At 27.2% G+C, this 24,720-nt stretch overlaps 3 protein-coding genes across 3 annotated transcripts; 2 read left to right on the top strand and 1 right to left on the bottom strand.

The window, feature by feature from the left end:
- The first annotated feature begins 3,500 nt into the window (after positions 1 to 3,500).
- LOC140673466 (uncharacterized) lies at positions 3,501 to 18,513 on the top strand. Its single transcript, XM_072906448.1, has 16 exons — positions 3,501 to 3,968; positions 5,265 to 5,445; positions 5,818 to 5,932; positions 6,954 to 7,194; positions 8,057 to 8,206; positions 8,361 to 8,588; positions 8,741 to 8,897; positions 11,384 to 11,457; positions 13,189 to 13,204; positions 13,800 to 14,008; positions 14,750 to 14,930; positions 15,381 to 15,495; positions 16,458 to 16,698; positions 17,554 to 17,712; positions 17,857 to 18,084; positions 18,230 to 18,513. The coding sequence occupies exons 1-16, from the start codon at positions 3,666 to 3,668 to the stop codon at positions 18,404 to 18,406; spliced, it is 2,775 nt and encodes a 924-aa protein (XP_072762549.1). The 5' UTR covers positions 3,501 to 3,665; the 3' UTR covers positions 18,407 to 18,513.
- Positions 18,514 to 19,223: 710 nt separating this feature from the next.
- Positions 19,224 to 22,264, top strand: Ppd3 (protein phosphatase D3). The gene is made up of 8 exons (XM_072906419.1): positions 19,224 to 19,539; positions 19,915 to 20,301; positions 20,633 to 20,919; positions 21,093 to 21,198; positions 21,267 to 21,409; positions 21,514 to 21,821; positions 21,994 to 22,075; positions 22,176 to 22,264. Exons 1-8 carry the CDS (start codon positions 19,449 to 19,451, stop codon positions 22,233 to 22,235), a joined length of 1,464 nt encoding a protein of 487 aa, XP_072762520.1. The 5' UTR covers positions 19,224 to 19,448; the 3' UTR covers positions 22,236 to 22,264.
- Positions 22,265 to 22,290: 26 nt separating this feature from the next.
- On the bottom strand, positions 22,291 to 24,686 carry LOC140673435 (cancer-related nucleoside-triphosphatase homolog). The gene is made up of 4 exons (XM_072906423.1): positions 24,369 to 24,686; positions 23,688 to 23,859; positions 23,490 to 23,595; positions 22,291 to 23,399 (listed from the first exon to the last, which is right to left on the bottom strand). Exons 1-4 carry the CDS (start codon positions 24,421 to 24,423, stop codon positions 23,148 to 23,150), a joined length of 585 nt encoding a protein of 194 aa, XP_072762524.1. The 5' UTR covers positions 24,424 to 24,686; the 3' UTR covers positions 22,291 to 23,147.
- Between the last annotated feature and the right edge of the window lie 34 nt (positions 24,687 to 24,720).

Genomic DNA, 24,720 nt, shown 5'->3' on the forward strand with positions numbered 1-24,720 from the left:
CCGATATTTTTTAATCCGCAGCGTAAATGTCAATAGTAAGAAAACCTACAAAGGTATTTCGTAAATGTAGTAAGTTTATATTTCTCTGCAAAACAAAAGGTATGTTGTTTTGTATTGCAATTGGGACAAATAAAATTATAAGTGACTTACAATTGGGTCATCAATAGAACGGTTATTAAAATTTAAATAATTATTTTATCTACAAATAAAAAGCTTCTTATTTTAATTAACCTTTATGCTGCCGCTATTTTTGCATCAAAATAGTTTTACTCTGAAAATTTATATATATGTATAAATAACAAACACATTGAGTAAAATTTTGAATTTTATTCAGAGCTATAAAAGTGACTTTGCGGCAGGGAACGGAGGTAAAAAATTTTTATTTTCTCAAGAACAGCGTATTTGAGGGTTTTCGATGTCACTTGATTTCGATTCTGAATACTGATTTATAAAATTTTGAGTCTAAGAGCAGTATTGATTGAATATGAATGTATATAAGTATATGAGCTTATGCAGAAAAATTACATATTTTCTTAAATAGATAAAAAAATTTAATAATCATGTTTTTTATATTGTATTTTTGTATATTTATGGAAAAATTATACATATCAGTCAATTAAAAAAAGTTTTTACGTGCGCCTTTGATACCAAATTAAATCAGACAATTATATTATTATGTTATTTTCCAAAAACCATTATTATTTTTATTTTATGCTAATATCTAAAATCTCAAAAATTTGATTCCAACGGCAATAAGGAAATATGTGATCTCGAGCAAGTACTGTCACGAAAATTACCTAATCAAACATATCATATCCTTGATCCACTAATAGATAAGCTAAAGTGCAAAAAAGCAACATTTATTAATTTGTACTTTCTCATATAATATTCTCATGCATATTTTACAATATCTTTATGTGTTCATATTTTTAGTAATAGATTAAGATCGCGAACTGATGTATAATTCACTATTATCCAATAAGTTAAATAAACAATTTTAAATGTAAAATATTGATATGTAATTATAACATATATGTACACACACATACATATTATCTGATAAATTAAAAAACTTTTCTAAAAATAAACTGCATTACAAGTTATATTACAATTATAAGTGCATTAGCAACTTTTTTTTAAACATTTTTCGATAAAAATGATCAACGAGATATGTCAAAAAATCGTACGTAGTGCTTTGTCTTTGCCAAGAATAGTCAAAACAGTAGAGCTGCACAAAAGACCGTGTTGCAATAGTACAGGTAGAGAGAACCTGGAATACAATATAATGTCAAAAGATATTCGTCCTCTGTCATTACAACGTGAGAGAGAGTCTCCACGAAATAACCCATTCTTGTTATTATCTCCGACTAAAACGAGAATCAATAAAAATGAAGATACTTTCGAAATTGATTTAATATTACAATAAATGCGATAAAATAAATATGAATATATATAGTTTCGAATTAATAAAGCATTTCTATAATAATAATAATATAAATATAAAATATCAAAATATGTAATTAATATAAAGCCTATTAATATGAATATATTATTAATATAAAATAATTATATAATAATAAAAAAAATAAATATTTATGAAGTCCAAAACAAAGTGCATGTATTTAAAAAAAAATGTAATTTTAATAATAATTTTATGTACTAACGAGAATTTAATACTACGACATTAACAATTAAATATTAAAATAATTTGTAAAAAAAGATACAAATCTTATTGTAGACCTAATTAACAATGATAATTTTAATTGATAATTATAATTTTGTTATAGTTTTGATTATAGTTTTGAAATTTAGATTTCAATTTTAAACAAAGGAGCTGAAAGCGTGGCATAAGATCATTTTCAATCATTTTTTGACAGCATTAAGAAAGCTAATCGAAATAATGAAAAATAAGGCACACTTACCAGGTTGAGATTTACATTGGGATTGACTTGAGTATTGTTCGGCCAAATTTAAGATATTCTCTTCACGAATGCATTTGGCTTGTATATTACATTTACTAGCGCCAAATCAAAATGACTGCAAAACGACACTAAATACATGATTCTGATCAATTTCATAATAATGAGTAATTTAATAAACGATAAAAATAACAAACAATGTGAGACTGTTCCGTATGTGGATACATATTATCGAACAAATATAACAGAACACGCGAAAATAAAATGAACGAATGTCAGTAAAAAATGACAGTTCGGAAAGGCGGCTGTTAGATGTATAAACATCTACAAATAACTAATAAACATATTTTATAAGATACCAAGCTCTATATCCTGTATCAAGATTGCTCAATCTGTTATAAATATATATTAATATACAATTGACTCGTACGACCGGTAGACCAGCAATCATTGGCTAGTTTTTCTTTTGCTTTTTTTTCTTAAAGGAAAAACAGGTGAATTTATAAAGATGAGGAAACTTTAAAACTTTAAAAGTTTAAAATTATAACTCTGCTCAAAAGTAAAAGATTGTCGACTCAAAATCGTGCACGCACGTGGTATCGCGAATTAAATAATAAGAACCACTTCACAATTAGAAAGGATCTGTAATTGATCGGTTGGAGCTCTGTAATATACGTTTTTTTCAACCTGTATTTTTTACAAGAATACAACTGCGCACTATTGCTATACACTTATTAGAATGCATTATCATTTTATTTACGATTACTTTCATTAATTATAAAGACGAAAGAGAAACAAGTATGGATACAATTATATGACAAAATAAAATTTTAATTTTGAAAAATATATATGCAGAGGATAAATTGCTGGAAAAAAATTATAGCATGCGTAAAATAATAGAACTAATGTACATATACAATATGTAGAATATTGTATTGTTTAATCACAAACTTTAAAAAACAAAAAAATTATTTTTATTATACAAATAGATAAAAAGTATATAGAAAAAAATTGCTGACATATTATGCATAATCATATTGCATAATGCAAAAAAGTATAATTATACGTTGTACAAAACTAAAGTAATAAAAATGGAAATACCAGAATAAACATAACATTGAACGTCTAACAGAAGCCACGACATGTAATTATCAAGACGTATAAAAAATAACTAGGAATTATTTATTTCCAAGTTACCAATTTTGTGTAAACTATGAAAGTAATTTTGTCCATAAATTTATATACATCTAACAGCCGCCTTTCCGACCTGTCATTTCTTAGATTCGTTCTTTCCACTTTCGCGTCTTCTGTTGTATTTGTTCGATAATATATATCCACATATGGAAAAACCTCTCATTGTCCGTCCTTTTTCATTGTTTATTAAATTACTCATTGTGAAATGGATCGGAATCGTGTATTTAGTGTCGTTTTGTAGTCATCTTGATTTGGGGACAGTAAATGTGACACTCGAGCCAAGTGCATTCATGAAGACAATATCTTGGATTAACTGGATTTGGCCAAACAATACTTAAATTCCGAATGTAATTCTCAATCCTTTCAAAGTTTCCTCATCTTTATAAATTTTCCTGTTTTTCCTTTAAAACAAAAGCAAAAGAAACAACTAGCCAATAATTGCCGGTCGTACAAGTCGATCGCATATTATTTGTATATATTTACATATAATAGATTGAGCAACCTTGACACAGGATATAGAGTTTAGTATCTTATGAAATATGTTATTTATAGATGTCTATACATCTAACAGCTGCCTTTCCGACCTGTCATTTCTTAGATTCGTTCATTTCACTTTCGCGTGTTCTGTTGTATTTGTTCGATAATATGTATCCACATACGGAAAAACTTCATATTGTCCGTTTTTTTTCATTGTTTATTAAATTACTCATTGTTGTGAAATTGATCGGAATCGTGTATTTAGTGTCGGTTTATAGTCATTTTGATTTAATGTTCAAATCAAATGCATTTGTGAAGAGAATATCTTGGATTTGGCCGAACAATACTCAAGTCAATCCCGATGTAAATCTCAACCTGGTAAGTGTGCCTTATTTTTCATTATTTCGATTAGCTTTCCTTAATGCTGTCAAAAAATGATTGAAAATAATCTTATGACACACTTTCAGCTCCTTTGTTTAATATTGAAATCTAAATTTCAAAACTATAATCAAAACTATAACAAAATTATAATTATTAATTAAAATTATCATTGTTAATTACGTCTACAATAAGATTTATATTTTTTTACAGATTATTTTAATTGTTAGTATCGTAGTATTAAATTCTCGTTAGTATATTAAATTATTATTAAAATTACTTTTGTTTTAAAAATACACGCACTTTGTTTTGGACTTCATAAATATTTACTTTCTTTATTATTATATATAATTATTTCACATTAATAACATATTTATATTAATATGGCTTATATTAATTACATATTTTGATATTTTATATTTATATATTAGTATAATTTCTCTAGCTTCTGCCAAGAAGGGACTTGATTGATGCTTATAAATTTTGTTATCCTCTCATCCATCTATACAAATTCATACATTTTTACATTCATTTCTATATAATTTATATCTTATCTAGCTCTACTAACTATAATAATCAATAAAATCTCAACTTACAAATTTTAAATTTTTACAGTTATATTTAGTATTCTAATTTCTATAATAATAAATATAATATAATAAAATTATAATATTATAATAATTTTATATAATATTCTTGCACATTCATAATACCTACTTAAAACCTTTCCCATACAGCCATTAAATTATAGTCATTTATATTTTTATTTTTTTTCCTCTCCTCTTTTTCTCTTTCCTTCCATAACTTTTTTAATATTTTTAATGTTCCAAGTTATCTTTACCTATTTTACAAAATTTACATAATTTACAATTCTACATTTATATTATTAACGAATATATTAACGAAACTAGTTTCAAAACTCATGCTGACATGACGTGTCTCGTTGTTTGTGTTTATCTCAAATTTAATAACCGTTGATTTTAACTAAGTGACATATTTAATTGTTCCATAATTAAGTTCTACTTTTAAACATGTCCAATTGGATTCTTTCTTCTCTTTCTTAATTTACGTTTACACTTGAAAAGGACCACAACCATATGGTCGAAATGTCGTGTGAATAAATTGAATGATTTTGGCTAGTCAGGTCGTTTTAATTAACCCGTTATTTATATTATTATTATTATTATAGAAATGCTTCATTATTTCGAAACCATATATCATATTTATTTTATCCTATTTATTATAATATCAAATCAATTTCGAGAGTATCTTTATTTTTATTAATTCTTGTTTCAGTCGGAGATAATAACAAGAGCGGGTTATTCCGTGGAAACTCACATTGTAATGACAGAGGACGGATATTTTTTGACGTTATTTCGTATTCCAGGTAGCAATGGTTCTCTACCTGTAATGTTGCAACACGGTCTTTTGTGCAACTCTGTTATTTGGACTATTCTTGGCAAAGGCAAAGCACTACGTACGATTTTGTGATATATCTCGTTGATTATTTTTATCGGAAAATGTTTTAAAAAAACTCCCGAATTTAAATGTTAATAAAAATTTGCTAATGCACTTTTAATTGTAATATAACTTCTAATACAGTTTATTTTTAGAAAAGTTTTTTATCAGATAATATGCACGTGTGTGTACACATATATGTTATAATTATACATCAATATTTTACATTTAAAATTGTTTATTTAACTTATTGGATAATAGTGAATTATACATCAGCTCGCGATCTTAATCTATTACTAAAAATATTAACACATAAAGATATTATGAAATATGCATGGGAATATTATATGAGAAAATACAAATTAATAAATGTTGCTTTTTTGCACTTTAGCTTATCTATTAGCGGATCAAGGGTATGATGTTTGGTTAGGCAATTTTCGTGGCAGTACCTACTCGACATCACATATTTCCTTGTTGCCGTCGGAATTAAAATTTTGGAATTTTAGGTATTAGCATAAAATAAAAATAATAATGGTTCTTGAAAAATAACATAATAATATAATTGATTTAATTTGGTATCAAAGACAAGCAAGAACTTTTTCTAATAGACTTATATATGTTTACTTATATATTTTATTTATATATATATATATACACAACATTTATTTCAAATTATAATATATTTATCTAGAAATTCTTTGTTTCTATGATATAAATGTACAGAGTATTTATATGGGTAGGATTAGGAGTATTATTGTATTGTTTGCCAATAAGATATATGTATATCTCTTCTTGGCAAAATAATAGGAAATGGATCGTTTTCAAGATATCTCATTTTTTAATATTTCGATAATATAGTATTTGCTATGTCTTGATTGTTTGTTGATCATTTTTTATAATTCTTTTATAATTAAGTATATAAATTTTACTGAATTCTATTAGAATTATTATACTTTTTGCATAAAATGATTTAAATAAAGAATCAATAAACAGCAGAATGCATTGTATATATAAAACAGATATCTCAGAAACGTTACAGTTACAAACATTTTGCGAAAGATAAAAAGATGTTTATTTTCTAATAAGTATATATTAGTTTGCATTCTGTTTATATCAAACACATTACACATTATACAATATATATCGCCTTATATATATATATATATATATATATATATATATATATATATATATATATTTATAGTACCGGCCAAAAATATATCACCTTTAGGATTTTTGAGCATAAATTTAATTTAATTTACTTACTTATAAAATTAATTTTTTATATTATTAAAATTAAATTTTTATATTATTTTATGAAAAATATTTTATTTGGTAAGTTGTATTTACTATCAAAACATATATTATGATATTATAAATATCCATGCACTTTAAATAAAATTATACTCAAAAATACTAAAGGTGATATATTTTTGGCCGATATTGTATATATATATATATATATATATATATATAAGGCGATATATACACATATTTTTATGACGATATATATCGATTTTTTACTAGTTTCAACGAACTGGGAATCTATGATTTACCTGCGATGATTACATTTATTACAAATATGACATCGCAACCATTACACGCATATATTGGTCATTCTATGGGCTCAACTGTTTTTTACGTAATGGCAACAGAACGTCCGAAAATTGCTCAAATGGTGCAAATGAAGATCAGCCTAGCGCCAACGGTCTTTTTCAACGATATAAAAAGTTGGTTACAATACTTGGCCTTTTTAACAGAATATGAGGTAAAGTAAGATGTGCGAATAAAAAATAATTATTAAAAAATAATTTATCACGTATAATGGCTATTTAAAATACGAGTATCTTTTTGGCAAAACATGAAAAAAACAATTATTTTTTTACAATATATAAAACTATATATATATATATATATATATATATATATATATATATATATATATATATATAAATAGATTAGTGTAATATTTTTAAAATATTATTGTTAAATGATATACTTTGAAGTAAATGGGAATAATTCTTCAAGTGTAATTAATATAATTTTGATATTGATATTGTTATATCGTAACGCATAAGATTGAAAAGTATTGATAAAACTAACTATTTAAATTTGTTCTTTGTTAGCAAAAAATAAAATACCTTTCCCTATTTTTTCAGAGTATACATAGATAAAATTTGCATAACTGTGTACTAAATAATAATGTTACAATTTAGACAGCTCATGTTCTTATAAAATGTCTAAAAACAACTTAAAGACGTTTAATTGTAAGATCGTTAGACTTTATACAATATAAAACAATTTATCTCTCAAATATAAATGAGAAATACTGAAAATTTTTTTACAAAATTTACAAAAAAATGAATCTATAAAGACATAAATATCTTTTTTCTGTTTTATATCCTATTTATTTATTTTATCTATACACATTCAATTTTCGATTTCAATTTTAACGAGAAGTTTTTTGAAGAGAAAATTAAAATCAAAGAAATTCTTTTATAACTTGTATAAATTATTTTCAATTTGATAAGAAAATGCTCAAGAATTTACTTTTTCATTATAATATTACTGCTAAAAGTTAAAAACTAATAATTACAAATACATTATCATTAATAGCTCTTCAATTTCAGATATTAATGCAATTTGTTTTTTACAAATTACTGCAAATCAATTTTCTGAGATCTTTTTTAATATACGGTTGCGACCAGTACATCATCAGAGAGATCTGCATTAACGTATTGTTTGTGATGTTCGGTTATGATCACGAGCAGTTAAACTACGTAAGTAATAATTCCGCAAATGTCACATTCGAAGTACAAAATCGAAGCTTTGATCATCATATTTCGATTTACAAGATCACGTTTCAGATTGAATTTTATATATATGTCTTTATTATTTTATATATATTCTTGATTGTTTTCTTTTTATTGTTAGACTCTGCTACCCGTCATTTTCAGTCATTTCCCAGCCGGAAGTTCGTTTAATACGATACTGCATTACACTCAGGTTTTTCAATCGGGCAAGTTTCGTCAATATGATTATGGTCGTAGGAAAAATCTACTTATTTATAACTCAGTGGAACCTCCGGACTACGATCTGGCGAATGTAATGGTCCCGATTGCGTTATTTTTTGGCCCTGGCGACTGGCTGGACGACAATGTGGTAAATAACGAAAAATAGATGTACATAAAAATACATAATAAAGATCACGCTAATTACGTAGTTGTACAAGTTTTGTACGTAGAATCGTATGTAATCGGGAAGTTAGTTTAAAAAAAATTTCGCGCGATAATTTATGAAAATATTTCTTTAAGAATGTTAAGAGGCTCTACCACACATTGCCCAATGTAATGGACATGTACGAAGTGCCGTGGTCCAATTTTAGTCATGCGGACTTTATCTGGGCCAAGGATGCGCCAAGACTTGTATATGAAAGAATTTTCCAGCTTTTGAGAAGGAAGATGACAAATAGTAGGTAACCGTTTTATGGAAAATCTAGTAGATATGCAATACGTCAATTTTACGACATTTAGACGTCGTTTAAGACATTCTACCATTTTGTTTTATTCATAGATGACGTCAAAATATTGTAAAAGTGATGTTATATATGTCGTTAAGATGAGACGAAAGTATATTAATTTTATGACATTTAAATGTCATCTACGACATCTGCTTTGTCATAAAAATGATTAAAAAACCGTCAAATAGATACTTTGGCCGGTATTCATAGTCCGTTCTTATATTCAAGCTCGTCTTAAGTAAAGTCTTAAAATTTTATTCGGCCATCTGATTGGCTGAACGTAGTCTTATGTCGACTAAAAACATGTCTTAAGATGATCTTATATATAAGAACGGACTATAAATACCGGCCTTTGTTATCTGGAAATCTTACCTCATTAGAATAATATACATTGACCATTACAAAACAAAATATAAACAATGTATATTAAACTTTTTGTATTAAATATGATTAATAGCAACTGTAATTAATCATTAATTTCAATGAAACTTATAGTACTTTTTATCATTATTTGTAATTAGTTCTTAAAAAAATAACAATACCAATAATACAAGTCTAACAATTTGTATTATTTTTCTTTAAAATAATTATATAGCTCGAAAATTATATGTATATATATAAAGTCATAAACGTACATACATAAAGCGTATGTTTATTTCAATATTTTTTTATGTCACAGAAAAAAAGAATATTCTTACTTTGACAATATTTTTAATTCCAAAATGTAAATCTTGAAATGATATTATATTGCGTTAAATAAAGAAAATTTGCTTGAATGAAGACACTTTATATAGTTCAATCTAAAAAAAATATATTCTTGTTACTTAAGAACAATTTTCTTGAATGGAGAGGAAAAAATGTTAGATAGAAAATAACACATGTTCTAATCGAAGATTATAATTTTTTTAGAGTTAAAATAATTATTTTATTCTTGAAATGACAATTGGAGTGTTAAAATAAAATTATAATATTGTTGAAACTTAAGATTTTTAAATTTTTCTAAGAAGATTATAAATTGTTGCGTATATATGAAACAATGAACGCGTTTATATGAGTATATAAGTTTTAATTTCACACTTACTTTTTTCTGTGATTACAATTTTGTTATATTAAAATATAACAAAAGCAATATAATGTCAATATTAACACTTACGGTACAGATTCCGATCCATTTTTTTCTTTTTAATGTTGTACATTTTAAAAAAATGAGTTTAGACTTCGCGTTATCTAACAGAAATATACTTAAGACGCGCCTACAAGAGTCTGCAGGTCCCATAGTTATAGTCTGTCGCTAGCTACCGAATAAAAGGTGTTTAAACGTGTGTTTTAGCATATACCCCATGTGTATTAACTGTTTCAAAATATAAATAGTTTATAGATTTTTTTAAGTTTTTTCTAAATGTTTATAGATTTTTTAAAATTTTTAATTTTTTTTTATAAAATTTGAAAAGTTTTTAAAGTTTTTCCTAAAAGTTTAAGAATTTTTTTTTAGGTTCATAAAAAGTTTTTCCAAAAATTCGTCGCTTTTTTTTTATAAAAATGTGCACATTTTATAATAAAAAGAAAAATTTTTATTATCTGAAATTATTGTTCATTTATTTGCTTCAAAACATATGCAGAGCCAAGTAATTCGCAAGAAAGAAAGTAACAAAAATATGTCACTTTGATTCTTCTGAATAATTCAACTTTTTGCAATGCACGAAGTTATAATAATTGTTTTCATGTAGTACGAACTTCTACTTTAAGATTATATATAGGATATAAAACTCTTAATGAGAAAAATGACATTTTTGCGACATTTAGTCTGAATGTTTACTTCTAGGCTTCTTCACATGAAAATTACAATTCCCACACCAATGAACTTTTTATGAGCACACTCGTTAAAGTCTAAACTTTCGATTCATGTATGATTAATGTCAAAAAAATTAATTCTAAGTTATAGCAAAAAAAACTGATCAAGGTCACAAATGACCTCCTGCTGTGTATCGTGGAACGTATGAGGTATGTACCGTAAGTGTTAATATCACTATCAATATAAATATAAAATATATGTAATAATTTTTATAATTTTAAATCTTTATATATATATATATATATATATATATATATATATATATATATTTTAATAATTAATGACACTTTTATTTCAAACAGATCATATAATTCTTGTAACCTTTTACATAATAAAAACGAATTTGACTCTTAAATTAATGTATCATATTAAAAATTCATAAAGGACAATACAAAATATATAGTTAACATTTATATTGAAATATATATTATCATTAATTTTATATTTTTAATTGTCATTTTTCTGCATTTTTATCGCGTATTAACATTTTTTTAGATATGTCACATATATGTCTTACGATTGTAACGATAAAGAAATACAAAATGTTCTAGATATTTTTAATATATAATAAAAAAATTAAAACAGGATGTACAGATATATGTAATAAAGATTTAAAAGGACCAACTGTCAAACTCGACCATCAAAGGGCAAAAATTTACGTATAAAATAAAGTATCTTTTATTCGTCGCTGATTACGCGCGTACATACATATACAAAGAATAATTGATTTGCGATTCGAGTAATCGAACGTCATCGGTCAATGATCAAAGGTATATACAGGGTCCGGTAATTGGTGAAAAACCTGTTAATGGCAGATTCTTGAGATCATTCGGAATCGATTTTTCCTCAGCGAAAATATCGAGAAACGTCATCATTTTTTGCAAATTTCCAATTTTTATCATTATATATCTTTGTAATTAAACCTTAAATTAAAATTCTATTACAGTAAACTCTATCTGAAATTAACTGAAGAATGTATAATAGTTTTGGTGATTTTTTAAAAAGTTTAGTTTGCGAAAAGAGCCTTTTTTTCAATCACTTATTATAACTCGGAAATTATTGATACCTCGACATTTTCGGAAAAATTGTGTCGAAATGATCTCGAAAGAATATGCCGGGAATCAGCAGGTTTTTCAGGAATTACCGGACACCTTGTACGCACTTTGATGCATGAATTTCGTTACATAACCGCATAAGTTTGACAAATGTCAAATTGACATTTCGAGTGTGTGACTTTGTGTTGACCTGTCGCTGTCAAATATATACATCGTGTGGATGTGAGGATGAATAATAACGAGGAAATGGAAGCATTGAAGACGAAAATCGCAACCAATGTGGAATTTTTCAAAAAGATGAATTTGTATTTCAAGAGTACGTCGACGTAGGATCAGTATATATCCCCCGCAATATATTTAATTAAACGAGCACGTGTATCTCAAACTAACCTATAACTACGACTCCAACGAACTCGCGTGAATAAATTTCTGCGAAAGTAAAAGATTGTTGATTATAATAATTATTGTCTCGATTGCATGACGTTTGACATATGTATATAATAAAGCTTAATTTCATCTTGACTTGATTTTCGATATTTTTGTTTGAAATCGGGAAACTCGACGTAATTTTACTGCATTCTATTGTGAAATGTTAAAGCTTTTGTTTCTTAACGAATATTGTAGCAGTTTTGCGAATAATATAAAATATATTATGCATATTTTGAACAGATAATGATGTAATCACTGCTTATTCTATATTAATCACTATAACTTGTCTTTCAGAACATGTGTATAATAAAGCCGTTGAATTATGTATCAGCTGTAGAACTGTTTACCTGAGGACAGAAAAAATTTCGATATGCATTGATGGAACGAAATTATTAGATTGAATTAGAAATTATGTAAAAGATCAATCACAGAGTTGCCGCTTACATGTTTCTCGGCAAGTTCCAACTAGTCTTACAGAACTATCATAAGGATGAGGCTTATGATAAAGATATCATGAAAAGATATATATAAAATAATAAGAGATGATTAAAATGTTAGTCTCTCAAAAGAAAGGAACTTCTGTAAAGAAAAAGAAAAGTTAATGTGATGAACTCTGCTACAGGTGAGTATTTGACTCCAAAAACATTTGATATAAAAAGTGTAAATTACTCAAACATATTTGATTTTAGTTTTCAATACGAATCTTATTTGTCAACTTTAAAAGTTTCTATGAAACTATTGTATAAATCTGTATAAATTCTTTTTTTTTCCATTATTGAAATTTTGGTACACTGTATTCATTCATTGACTTTTGAATATATGATAATAAATTTGTTAACTACCATTAAGAGATAAAAAAGATAGAATATGATACAGTTTTTTTTTAAATGAGAATTCTGTAAACAGATGCAAATAATTCAAAGTATTAGCATTAATAAATAATTAAAATGTAACATATTCAAATTATTTTTTTAATTATTGAGAATGAGGGTTATACCTTGATTGATGACAGAGTTTATGCAAGATTTATCAGAGTGATATAATAAATTAAAGTAAACCAAAATAAATTTCATTATAAATATATGTACAAGGTCTGGTTGGATTAATATTTACTTTTTAGTATTTACAGAAATTTTTTAAAATTAAGATAATACAGATAAAAAGCAAAATGTTGAAAGAAAATAAAAATTGTTATTTATTTTTCTGCATGATGAGGGACTAGTGGCAAATTTATAGGACATCAAACATGAGTTTAATTCAGATATATAATAGAACTATCACATATGTACTAGTTGTACATGCAACTATTATACTTTATTTTATATTGTAATTTTAACAATCTATGTATCTCATACTTACACATATTTTTCGTAATGTCACATTATTAATAATGCTAAAATTGAAATGATTTATTGCAACATTATATAGCATGTAAAAAGCAGTTGCACACAGTCATATATTCATTTCGCTTTCGTTATTTTTTTTATTTTTTTAATAATTTATATTTTGATACTTAGGAGAATTTGTGTCACCCCTTTTTTTACCGTTTATTGAATCGTTCATCGTTGCAATGAGATTGATTGTGATCGTGTATCTGCTGTCGTTTTGCAGTTATTTTGATGCGGCAGATGTAACATCCGAGCCAAGTGATTTAGAGGAAAAAATATTGTGGGCCAGCCAGAATCAGTCGAATAATACTGAATTCAACTCTGATATCATTCTTATTGTAAAAAAACTTATGCGTGATTAAATGTTTTTTGTTTAAATCTGTATTTTATAAAATTAAAGATCGTTAATTACAACACAATAATATTAATATCTTTTTCATTTTTTGCATGGATTGTTTTAATATTCAATTGTTAATTGTTAGTATCATTTAATTGCTATTATAATTATTTTCTTTACCTCAAATTTTAAAATGCAATAATATGTGAAATATGAAAAGAATATTAGCATATAATAAAATATATATATATATATATATATATGCTACTATCGTCGCTTTAATGACATTTATTGTATTGTATGTTTAAAGTGTTTAAAAATAGATACATAATTATATGATAATTATAAAATAGTTATTATTAAAAATTACTTCAAATTGTGATAATACAAAAGAAATGAATAATGTATGCAATTCCTTACAAAATTATCCTTTAAAATAATTTTGATTTTAATATTTTATCATGCAAGAAGATCGTATTCTGCAATTTCTGAAAATTAAAAATGCACTTTCAATTAGATCAATTACTAATATCTATTTGTCTTACATAATTATTTATTGTTTTATAATTACTCTTTATATTAATGAAATATTAACGTTTCAAATTTAATATAAAAACCTTCCATTATTTAGAAAATGAATATGCATATAAATTTGTCCACACAAATTTATTTCAATTTTAAATGAGTTTTATCAGTAAAAAAGTATTTACATCCTTTTCTTTTTTACTTATGTTTCTTTCAGGCACAAATGATAAGGAAAGCAGGTTATCCTGCAGAGGTGCACATTATAACGACAGAAGATGGTTATTTCTTGACATTATATCGTATCCCTGGTGGCAATGACTCTCTACCTGTATTACTAATGCATGGTTTTGCATCCAGCTCTGTTGACTGGATTGTTCTTGGCAAAGGCAAAGCACTTCGTAAGATCTTTGAATCAATTTTTAAAAGATATTGTAAAGTCATATCTCTCATAAGCAAATGAATTGATCTAATTTTTATTGAAAAACATCTAACAATAAGAGAAACTCAAATGTTGAAAAAATTAATTCTAATTGCACTTTTAATCATAATACAGCTTGCTCTTTACTCTAATGCATCTTACTTTAAAAAAATTTTTTTAATTTGTTAAATAATATGCATATATATATATATATATATATATATATATATTACACATATTTAGAATTATTTATTTGACTTCGGATAATAATGCGTGAATTATACATTACTTTCGCGTTTTAATCTATTATTAAAAATATTAGATAAACATATTGTATATGTTCGTAAATATACAAAGATATATCAAGGTAGTTCATACATGAAAGAATACAAATTATATAATATTGTAAAAAATTTTTTTTTTATTCTAGCTTATCTATTAGCAGATGAGGGATACGACGTCTGGTTGGGCAATTTTCGTGGTAATACCTTTTCTAGAGCGCATACCTCTCTATCGCCATCGGAATCAAAATTTTGGAACTTTAGGTATTCACACATAAAATAAAAATAATAGTACTTTGGAAATGACATAATTGTAATTATTTAATTTAATTTATCAGCAAACCTAAGATTTACATATGCTTATATAATTATATGCAACAGTCATTTTAAATGACACTTGAGATATTCTTTATAAGTATAACAAGATGTTACATATAACAAACAAGTAGAAAATATTTCTCATAAAAAAAATACATTTCTTCTCCTAACAAAATTTTTGTAAATGCGTTGTTTTCAAGATATCTCATTTTTAATATGCTAATACGGTATATTTGCTATTCCTTGATATTTTGTGTAAAAAATTCTTTATGGAACTTTGATAATTTTATTATGTAATTAAATTTAATATTTATTTATTCATTTTTTATAATGAAATGATTGCGAATTACATCAATTAATAATTTAGGCCAAGAATAGTTATAATATGACGCTAGAAGTGTATTATTTGAACTGACATAAAACAAATTTCTTTCCAGCAACAAAGTACTCTTTTCTTCGACTCTGATTATAATATGTTGGACATTAATATCTATTACATATATAAATATAATACACTCATTTTTAACGAAATTATCAAAATATTTACACAAAAAATTTATATAAGAAATCAAGAAATAATAAGTGCATTAACAATAAAAGAACACAGCATATAAAAAAAGAATATTTAGAAAACAATACAATTTTCGGAACTTTTATCAAAGAATACTTATTTTCTGAAGATATAGTACTGACTGTGCTTTATGTTATTTTTACACATACATATATGTATCTTATTATATTACATATACATATGTACATTTATACAATATATATTATATACGTATATTATATGAGCATACATTATAAGTAACATGTTGTATACATATTTATATAAATTTATATTATATATATATATATATATATATATATATATACAACTTATGACAGTATATGGAATTTTCTATCAGCTTGCATGAAATGGGCATTTACGATTTACCCGCGATGATTACATTTATCACGAATGTGAAATCGCAACCATTGTATACATATATTGGTCATTCTATGGGCACAAGTAATTTTTATATAATGGCATCGCAACGTCCGGAAATCGCTCGAATGGTACAAATGATGATCAGCTTTGGGCCAGGAGCCTTCTTAGATCATATGAAAAGTCCACTACGATACTATCTCCTTTGGAGTAATTTTGAGGTAAACATAATATATATTGTAAGAGAATAATACAAAAGAAAACGTAATTTTGTTTTATTTTTACATTATATGTCAAAATATTATACACAAGCTATTAGGACACTATTTTTTAATTATTATTATATATTATATATTTTTTCAACCATAGACATTGAAATAAATATTACTTTATGTTGTTACATGAATGTTAAGAAACACCAATGATTCTCAAATTATAATCAATTGAAGAACTTACAGGTAGCCGAACACAGATGATATAAAACTATATTTTTAATTAATTAGTTAATTTCAGTGAAACTTATTTTAATAGAATTTTAATTTAAAGCTTATTGTTTTAAAAGTTTAAAATGTTGTTATAATTTACAAAACTATAATAAATAGTTCATTTGTCGTTAAAAAATAGTACACGAACATCATTTTACATATCCAAGAGAAAATTACTTTACGAATGAACATGTCATCATTTTGTTCTTTTTGATTGATTTTAAAAAATAACTTATTATCATTATTGAAAAAGGGACGAGTTTTTATAATTTTCGTGACTTTTTAAACAATTATTATAAAACTATTACAAACTTATTGTTCGTTTGTGTACATTTAATTTATCTTCGATTTTTTTATTAACAAGCTTCTTAACGAGATATTCTTCTACAAGTTAATATTAAGATCAAAACTATTCTTTCAAAGCTTCTATTAATTATCTCAATAAAAAAAATTCTTATTTAAAAAAATATCTAAATAAAAAAAATTATATTCCTATGTAAAAAAAAAATATTCTATTAAAATAATTTAATAAAACTTAAATGATAAACGAAGTTACAAGTAATTTATGTCATGAGAGATCTTTGATTACAGAACGTAACGCAATTTCTCTTCAATGACGAAATATTGCCGCATAATGATGTTATGAGATCTATTTCGGAATACTGCTGCGACCAGAATTTCACCCAAAGAGAGCAGTGCGTTAATGTGTTATTTTGGTTCTGCGGTTACGACCGCGAGCAGTTTAACTATGTAAATAATAATTTTATGAATGTCATGATCCAAGAAATTTACTCTAATCAAAGTTTTGATATTTAGGTTCATTTATGCTATTTCAAAATTGTGTGATTACACTTCAGATCGAATTTTATATATATGTTTTTACTTTCTATATAGACTCTGTTGCCCGTTATCTTGAGTTATTTCCCTGCCGGTACTTCCTTTAAGACGATGATACACTTTGCTCAAGTAATGAAATCTGGCAAGTTTTGCCAATACAACTACGGTGACATGAAAAATCGTTTGATCTATAATTCGACGGAGCCTCCGGACTACAATTTAACGAATATCACGATACCGATCGCGCTGTTCTACAGTGCCGGTGATATGTTGACCACACCTGTTGTAAGTAACGAAAAAAAAAATACATATTTGATAAAGAGGATATATATGTAGAGATAGAAATTGACTTGAAAACTCATGTTTTATGTGTATAATTCAAAAGATAGATTAGAAAAGAAACGAAATAACTCACAACAATTCTTTCAAGGACGTGAAGAGGTTGTATAATTTATTGACCAATGTATTAGATTTGTACGAAGTGCCATATCCCAATTTTAATCACATGGATTTTTTATGGGCCAAGGATGCGCCAAAACTCGTATACGAAAGAGTTCTCAAGATTATGAGAAGGGAGAATCTAAATAATGTTACTTCGGTAGAATAATACATTGACAATCGTATAACAAAATGTGAATATTGCACACTAAATTCTTTGTAATGAATATGATTGATGACAGCTGCATTCGTTAATTTTAATGAAACAAACTTATACTTTATCATTATTTACAATTCTTAAAAAATAATAATGGATTTATTACAGTTTTCATTACTTTTTTTTGAAGTTATTGCTCAAGATATATATAAAATTACACATGTACATAAAGTGTACATTTTAACATTTTTTTTTAATATTAAAATATAACAAAAGCGATAAATTTCGATATTAATATCGCTATCGATATAAAAAGTGTATAATAATTCTTATAATTTTGAATCTTAATATATATATATATATTTCAACTAGAAAAAAAACATTTAAAAAATTTCTTAAAATCTCTAATTTCTATCAGGGTATAAATAAAAAAAGATCCTATTAGTTTTTGTCTTAATAGACTTGTATATATGAAGTTTATCTCAATATAAGAGTCAAATTTATTTATGTAAACATTTATAAGAATTACATGATCTGTTTCAAAATAAATGTGTTATTAATTTTATTTTGTCATTTGTATCCGCATTTTTATTGCATATCTGTATTCTTCTCTACAGATACATCTCATCTTGCGATTATAAAAGTACAGGAGGGTCTAGATATTTTTTAATATATATGATAAAAATAAAAAGAATATCTTGAATAAATATATAAGAAACCTGACTGTCAAACTTTTAAAGAGCAAAAATTGGCGCCAAAGCGTCCTTTATTCGTAGGTGCGATTGCGTGCGCACAGAGAATGATCGATTAGAGATTCGATTAATCGAACATCGCCGGTTAGAGGCAGTGGACGAAGAAAGAAGCGGAATTTGCGGTACGGTTGCACACGGAGGAGTACACTCTCTTATATGCCGTCTTGTGCGACGAGGAAGCAACGCACTTTGATGCGTGAATTTTTGTTACGCGACCGCGTGATTTCGAGTGTGTGACTTTGCATCGACCTACCGCCACCAGGTACATACATACCATCCCGTAACAAGGTTCGGCACTGAGGATGAGCGAAAACGAGGGAACGGAGGCAGTGGAGACGAAAGCCGCGACCAGGGCGGAATTTTTCAAGGAGGAGGCGAACGAGTACTTCAAGAGTACGTCCACGTGGGATCGGTGTATCCCGCGGCATATTTAATATCCACCGTACAGTCACGTGTATTCCAAACTAACCCAACTAACCGCGTGAGAGATCAAATTTCCGTGAAAGTAAAAAATCGTAGAATATAATTATTTTCTTGATCGCATGACTGGCAATTAACGCGTATATATGTGAAGCTTTAATTTTATTATCGACCTTCTCTTTTCGACGTGATTCTCGTGACGTGAGAGACTCCCACGCGTTTTTATCGACATTCCGAGACGAGAGAATCAAGTCTCTTATTTTCAATAAACATAACGCGAGATGTATCAATAGAAAATAAATAATGACAGTTATTATTTTATATTAATAGCTATATACCTTTTTTCAGATCAAGTGTATGATAAAGCCATCGAATTGTATACCAAAGCCATAGAATTAAATCCGTCAGTAGCTGTGTATTATGGCAATAGGAGTATCGCTTATCTGAGGACAGAGTGCTTTGGATACGCATTGACAGACGCGTCCAAAGCCATTGAGTTAGATAGAAATTATGTAAAGGGTTACTATCGCAGAGCTGCTGCTTACATGTCTCTTGGCAAGTTCAAATTAGCCCTTACGGATTACAGAACTGTCGTAAAGGCGAGGCCCAATGATAAGGATGCAAAGGAGAGATGTATGGAATGTTCCAAGATGGTTAAAGTGTTAGCCTTTCAGAAAGCCATCTCTGTAGAAGAAAAGAAAAATATAGCCGATATGATCAATTTAGAAGCCATGGGTGAGTATCTGATTATGCATCAATATAAAAAGAATAAAATATTCTAACATATTTTAATATTATTTTTCAATATGAATCTGTGTCAACTCTTAATATATTTAAACCTATAAATATATCTTGTTTCTTTTCTTTAAGAATTTTGAAAACTTGATATATTATAGAAATATTGATGTTTAATTTTTGGATATGATTATATATCCTTCTTTATAGAGGATAAGAAACAAGATAGGATTTGACAAACATATTTTTTTTTAATCCAAAATTTCGTTAAAAGCAAATAATTCAAAGCTTTGGTAAATAGTTAAACGATAGCATTCATTATTTTTTTTAGCTATTGAGGATGAATACACGGGGCCTAAGTTGGTTGATGGAAAAGTCACGTTGCAGTTTATGCAAGATTTATTAGAGTGGTATAGAAATCAAAATAAATTGCATCGCAAGTATGCTTACAAGATTTTGTTGGACGTTAAATCGTGGTTTATGGCACAACCTAGTTTAGTGGATATTACAATTCCAGAAGATAGTAAATTCACAATTTGTGGAGACATACATGGTCAATTTTATGACTTGCTTAATATATTTAAGTTAAATGGATTACCATCAGAAACTAATCCATATGTATCCTTTATAAAAGCAGTTAAATGTAGATGATATAGTTTATTTAATATGTTAATTTATAAATATACAAAAATATACTTTGAATATTAGTATCCATAAAACTTAATATATTTTTAATTCAAGAATTAATAAATAATAGAATTTCAAGAATAAATTTCTTAATAACTACATAGTTATTTAATGGAGATTTTGTAGACAGAGGCTCCTTCTCTGTAGAATGTATATTTACTTTATTTGGTTTTAAACTATTATATCCAAATCACTTTTTCATGTCAAGAGGTAAGTAATGCTTATTTCTTGAAGTTCTGAAATTCGAATTTACACATTTTACATTTGTGTATGTTCAGGCAATCACGAATCAGCGACAATGAATCAAATGTACGGATTTGACGGTGAAGTAAAAGCTAAATATTCTACTCAAATGGCAGAATTATTTACAGAAGTCTATAACTGGCTCCCTCTTGCACACTGCCTCAATAATAGAGTGCTTGTGAGTACAATGTATTATCAAAGCTATTATATAATTTATGTTTATATCTTTGAAATGGTATTGAATGTATAATTTTGATGACATTGTAATGGGTTCATTATCAGGTAATGCACGGTGGATTGTTTTCGCGGGACGATGTGACGTTGCAAGAGATCAGAGAAATCGACAGAAACAGACAACCACCCGATGAGGGGTTGATGTGCGAATTGTTGTGGTCAGATCCACAACCACAAAAGGGCCGGGCGCCCAGCAAGAGAGGTGTAGGAGTTCAATTCGGACCTGATGTCACGCAGAATTTTCTCAGGATAAATTCTCTCGATTATATTGTAAGAAGTCACGAAGTGAAGAACGACGGTTATGAAGTCGGACACGATGGAAAATGTATCACAGTATTCTCCGCTCCAAATTACTGGTTAGTGGTTGTAACGATGCAAACACATCTCGATTAATTTACTATGAATGCACTATGAATCTGATTTTGATATATAATATTTCATTACAATTGCATTATAGTTTCAATAATATAATAGATATAAAACAATTTTAATAACAATATTATATTGAATGTGTGTGTAATGTTTCAGCGATACTATGGGTAACCGAGGTGCCTTTATCACACTTAATGGCAAAGATATGAAACCATATTTTACATCATATGAAGCAATGGTGTGTATACTCTATATTCAGAGTATTTACATTTTATTTTTATTTTAATTACATTTTGTAACTATATCAAAAATTGTTTAATGTATCTGTTTGGTTACAGCCTCATCCTAATGTAAGGCCGATGGCTTATGCCAATTCTTTACTAAAGTTCATGTGCTAGTGGAACAACCTCTAGGTATTATTGATAAATGAAAATAAAATAACTGAGATATAAGTAGCCCAATCAAAGTGTGCGTAATATATTTGATACCGAAATGGAGAAGGTAAGAGATAAGTTAGGTGCTTCTCCATAACAATAATTATTATATTCTTTCTAGAAAAATTACAGGAAGAATTTTTTCCCTTGTATTATAAAATACATGAGAAAATGTAATATTGATGGGTACAAAAGTGAAAAAGGTTTTTGCTTCTTTTTAGAATATACAAACAAATCTACTTAGCTCTTTTTTTTTATCTATGATAATAGATCATAGATGAAAAAAAATGATCTTATCTATATATTAAGAAAAGTCGATAGCTCATTTAAATACTAGTGATTTGTGTTCGTTTGTAATAAAATAACGCGACGAGAAAACGTTTCTATTTTGTACCCTCGATAGGACCACCTTGCTCGTTAAAGATATCCAACGAGCGCGTGCACTATATATAAATAGAGAGCAACAAATTTTTATTCCCAATATCTTTCCACACACGCAACACATGTAAGGTTTTAACTTATGATCTATTATTTATATAAATCACGCAGACTCTTGCGGTACTTTTAATTGATTCTTTAATGACCAATGGTGGAATTTAAATATAATAATTATTATGAGAATATATAAATGCATATGCAAGTTAGCATAATTATGTAGTACAATATTCCATCCAATTGCACAACTTGTCATGTTATTTATGACAATTTTTTACAAATCTATTGTGGTTGGATGGATTTCTTTGATCTAACATTTTGTTTTTTGTTAATAATAAATGATGTTTATAATGTACATATATAAAAACCGATATTTTACTTTATGCATTTACATACAAGGTGACGATACAATAAATTACGATTGCATTAATCGAGATGTGTTTATAAAAAACGAATAATTTCTTCCGGTAAATTATTCCGATTTTTGTAGGACACGTTTAGAATTTTAATTCTTTTGTCTTCGTGTAATTTCTCGAACAGAACCGCGTGCTGTCGCGGTACTTTGTGTATCTGCGGAATAGTTCCAATTACAGAAGCTCTCTTAGACGAATCAAACAATATGTTTGTTATTTTCTTCTTAAAGTCTTCGCTAAATAGCTCCATCTTGCCGATCTCGTCAATAAATAATATATCCTGGAGGGCAAAGAAGGGATATATAATTTTACTTACATTATTGAGGAGATGATCACAAATTCGACCTAAAAGAAATATCGTTACTCTTACAGCATCCAAGTCCAATACTGGAAGCGCTATCGCCTCAAAGTTATCCAGGAAAACGCGGTAATTTCCTACTTGATGTTGAGAAGCCTGTCGAGTCTCCGTTAAATTTCTGCGTGTAAAGAAAATAGGATTAAGTATAATATGGATTTTCAGTTGTATGTTGTTTTGTTTTGCTTTGTATTTATAAACAAGAGGACCCACTTTAATCGTGCCAAGGACAATCTTCTTTCGGGATCTCGTACTCGCACGATGTCGAAACCAATCCTGGAACCATTCTGATCTCGTACCTCGTCCGTGTAAAACCCGTCGAAATTCTTGCTCTTCTTTTCCAGGATAGATGCGACCTTTTTGCATATTGTAGTTTTACCTATACCTGTAAAAATCATTCCATGATAAAATTTGGTAATACAATTTTTTTTCTCCTTAATATTATATTGAATCTGTAACTTGGATTTTTTTTTTTTTTTTTTTTTTTTTTTTTTTAAAAGATTATTATTAAAAATATTTAAAATTGCAGATAAATATATTAATATGGTTGTTTTTTTTTAAAATTATAATAAAAGTATTTTAATATTCACCTAAAAAATGTTTTAATTTATTATATTTCTTATATGAAAAAATGCAATCATAGGATACAGAATAGTAAGTTTATATTTTATGTAACATTATTTTTTGAATAGAATTTTATGATAGTTAAATATCCAGGTAATATCTTTGAGATATTTGAGTATTGATATTGATATTAATATTAATTAATAATATCTAAAACAATATATGTGAATTTAAAAATATCTAATTTAAAAATTTTTTTTTTTTTTTTTACGAAGACTGCTCTTTTATGTATTTAATTCGAATCGCTCGTCAACCCCCTTTGATCTTTACCTGGCGGACCCGTAAGCAGTACATGTAACGTCCGCGACGTGCCACCAGTTTCCATGACTCGCCGCGTGTTTACTTCGGAATTTGCCGTCGTCTATATGTAGGAAAATACAGAAGTATGCACAAGTAATAATCGCCGCGAGCGGTCATCAAGATAATCGTCCTTGTATATAAAAGGAAGTTTAATCGTTGATTTAATACTGGCACGAAGATGCGATTGTATGCGGTGCTCGAGTCAGTTCGAGTTACAAATTACAACGTGACTAAACGTGACGAGTAGCAGAAGCTAGCGTCGACAGACGCAGCACGCAGCCCGCAGCACACGGTTGGAAGTCGGGAGTGGAGAGAGGGAGGG

Source organism: Anoplolepis gracilipes, chromosome 14, assembly GCF_047496725.1.
Source record: "Anoplolepis gracilipes chromosome 14, ASM4749672v1, whole genome shotgun sequence".
Lineage (NCBI taxonomy): Eukaryota > Metazoa > Arthropoda > Insecta > Hymenoptera > Formicidae > Anoplolepis > Anoplolepis gracilipes.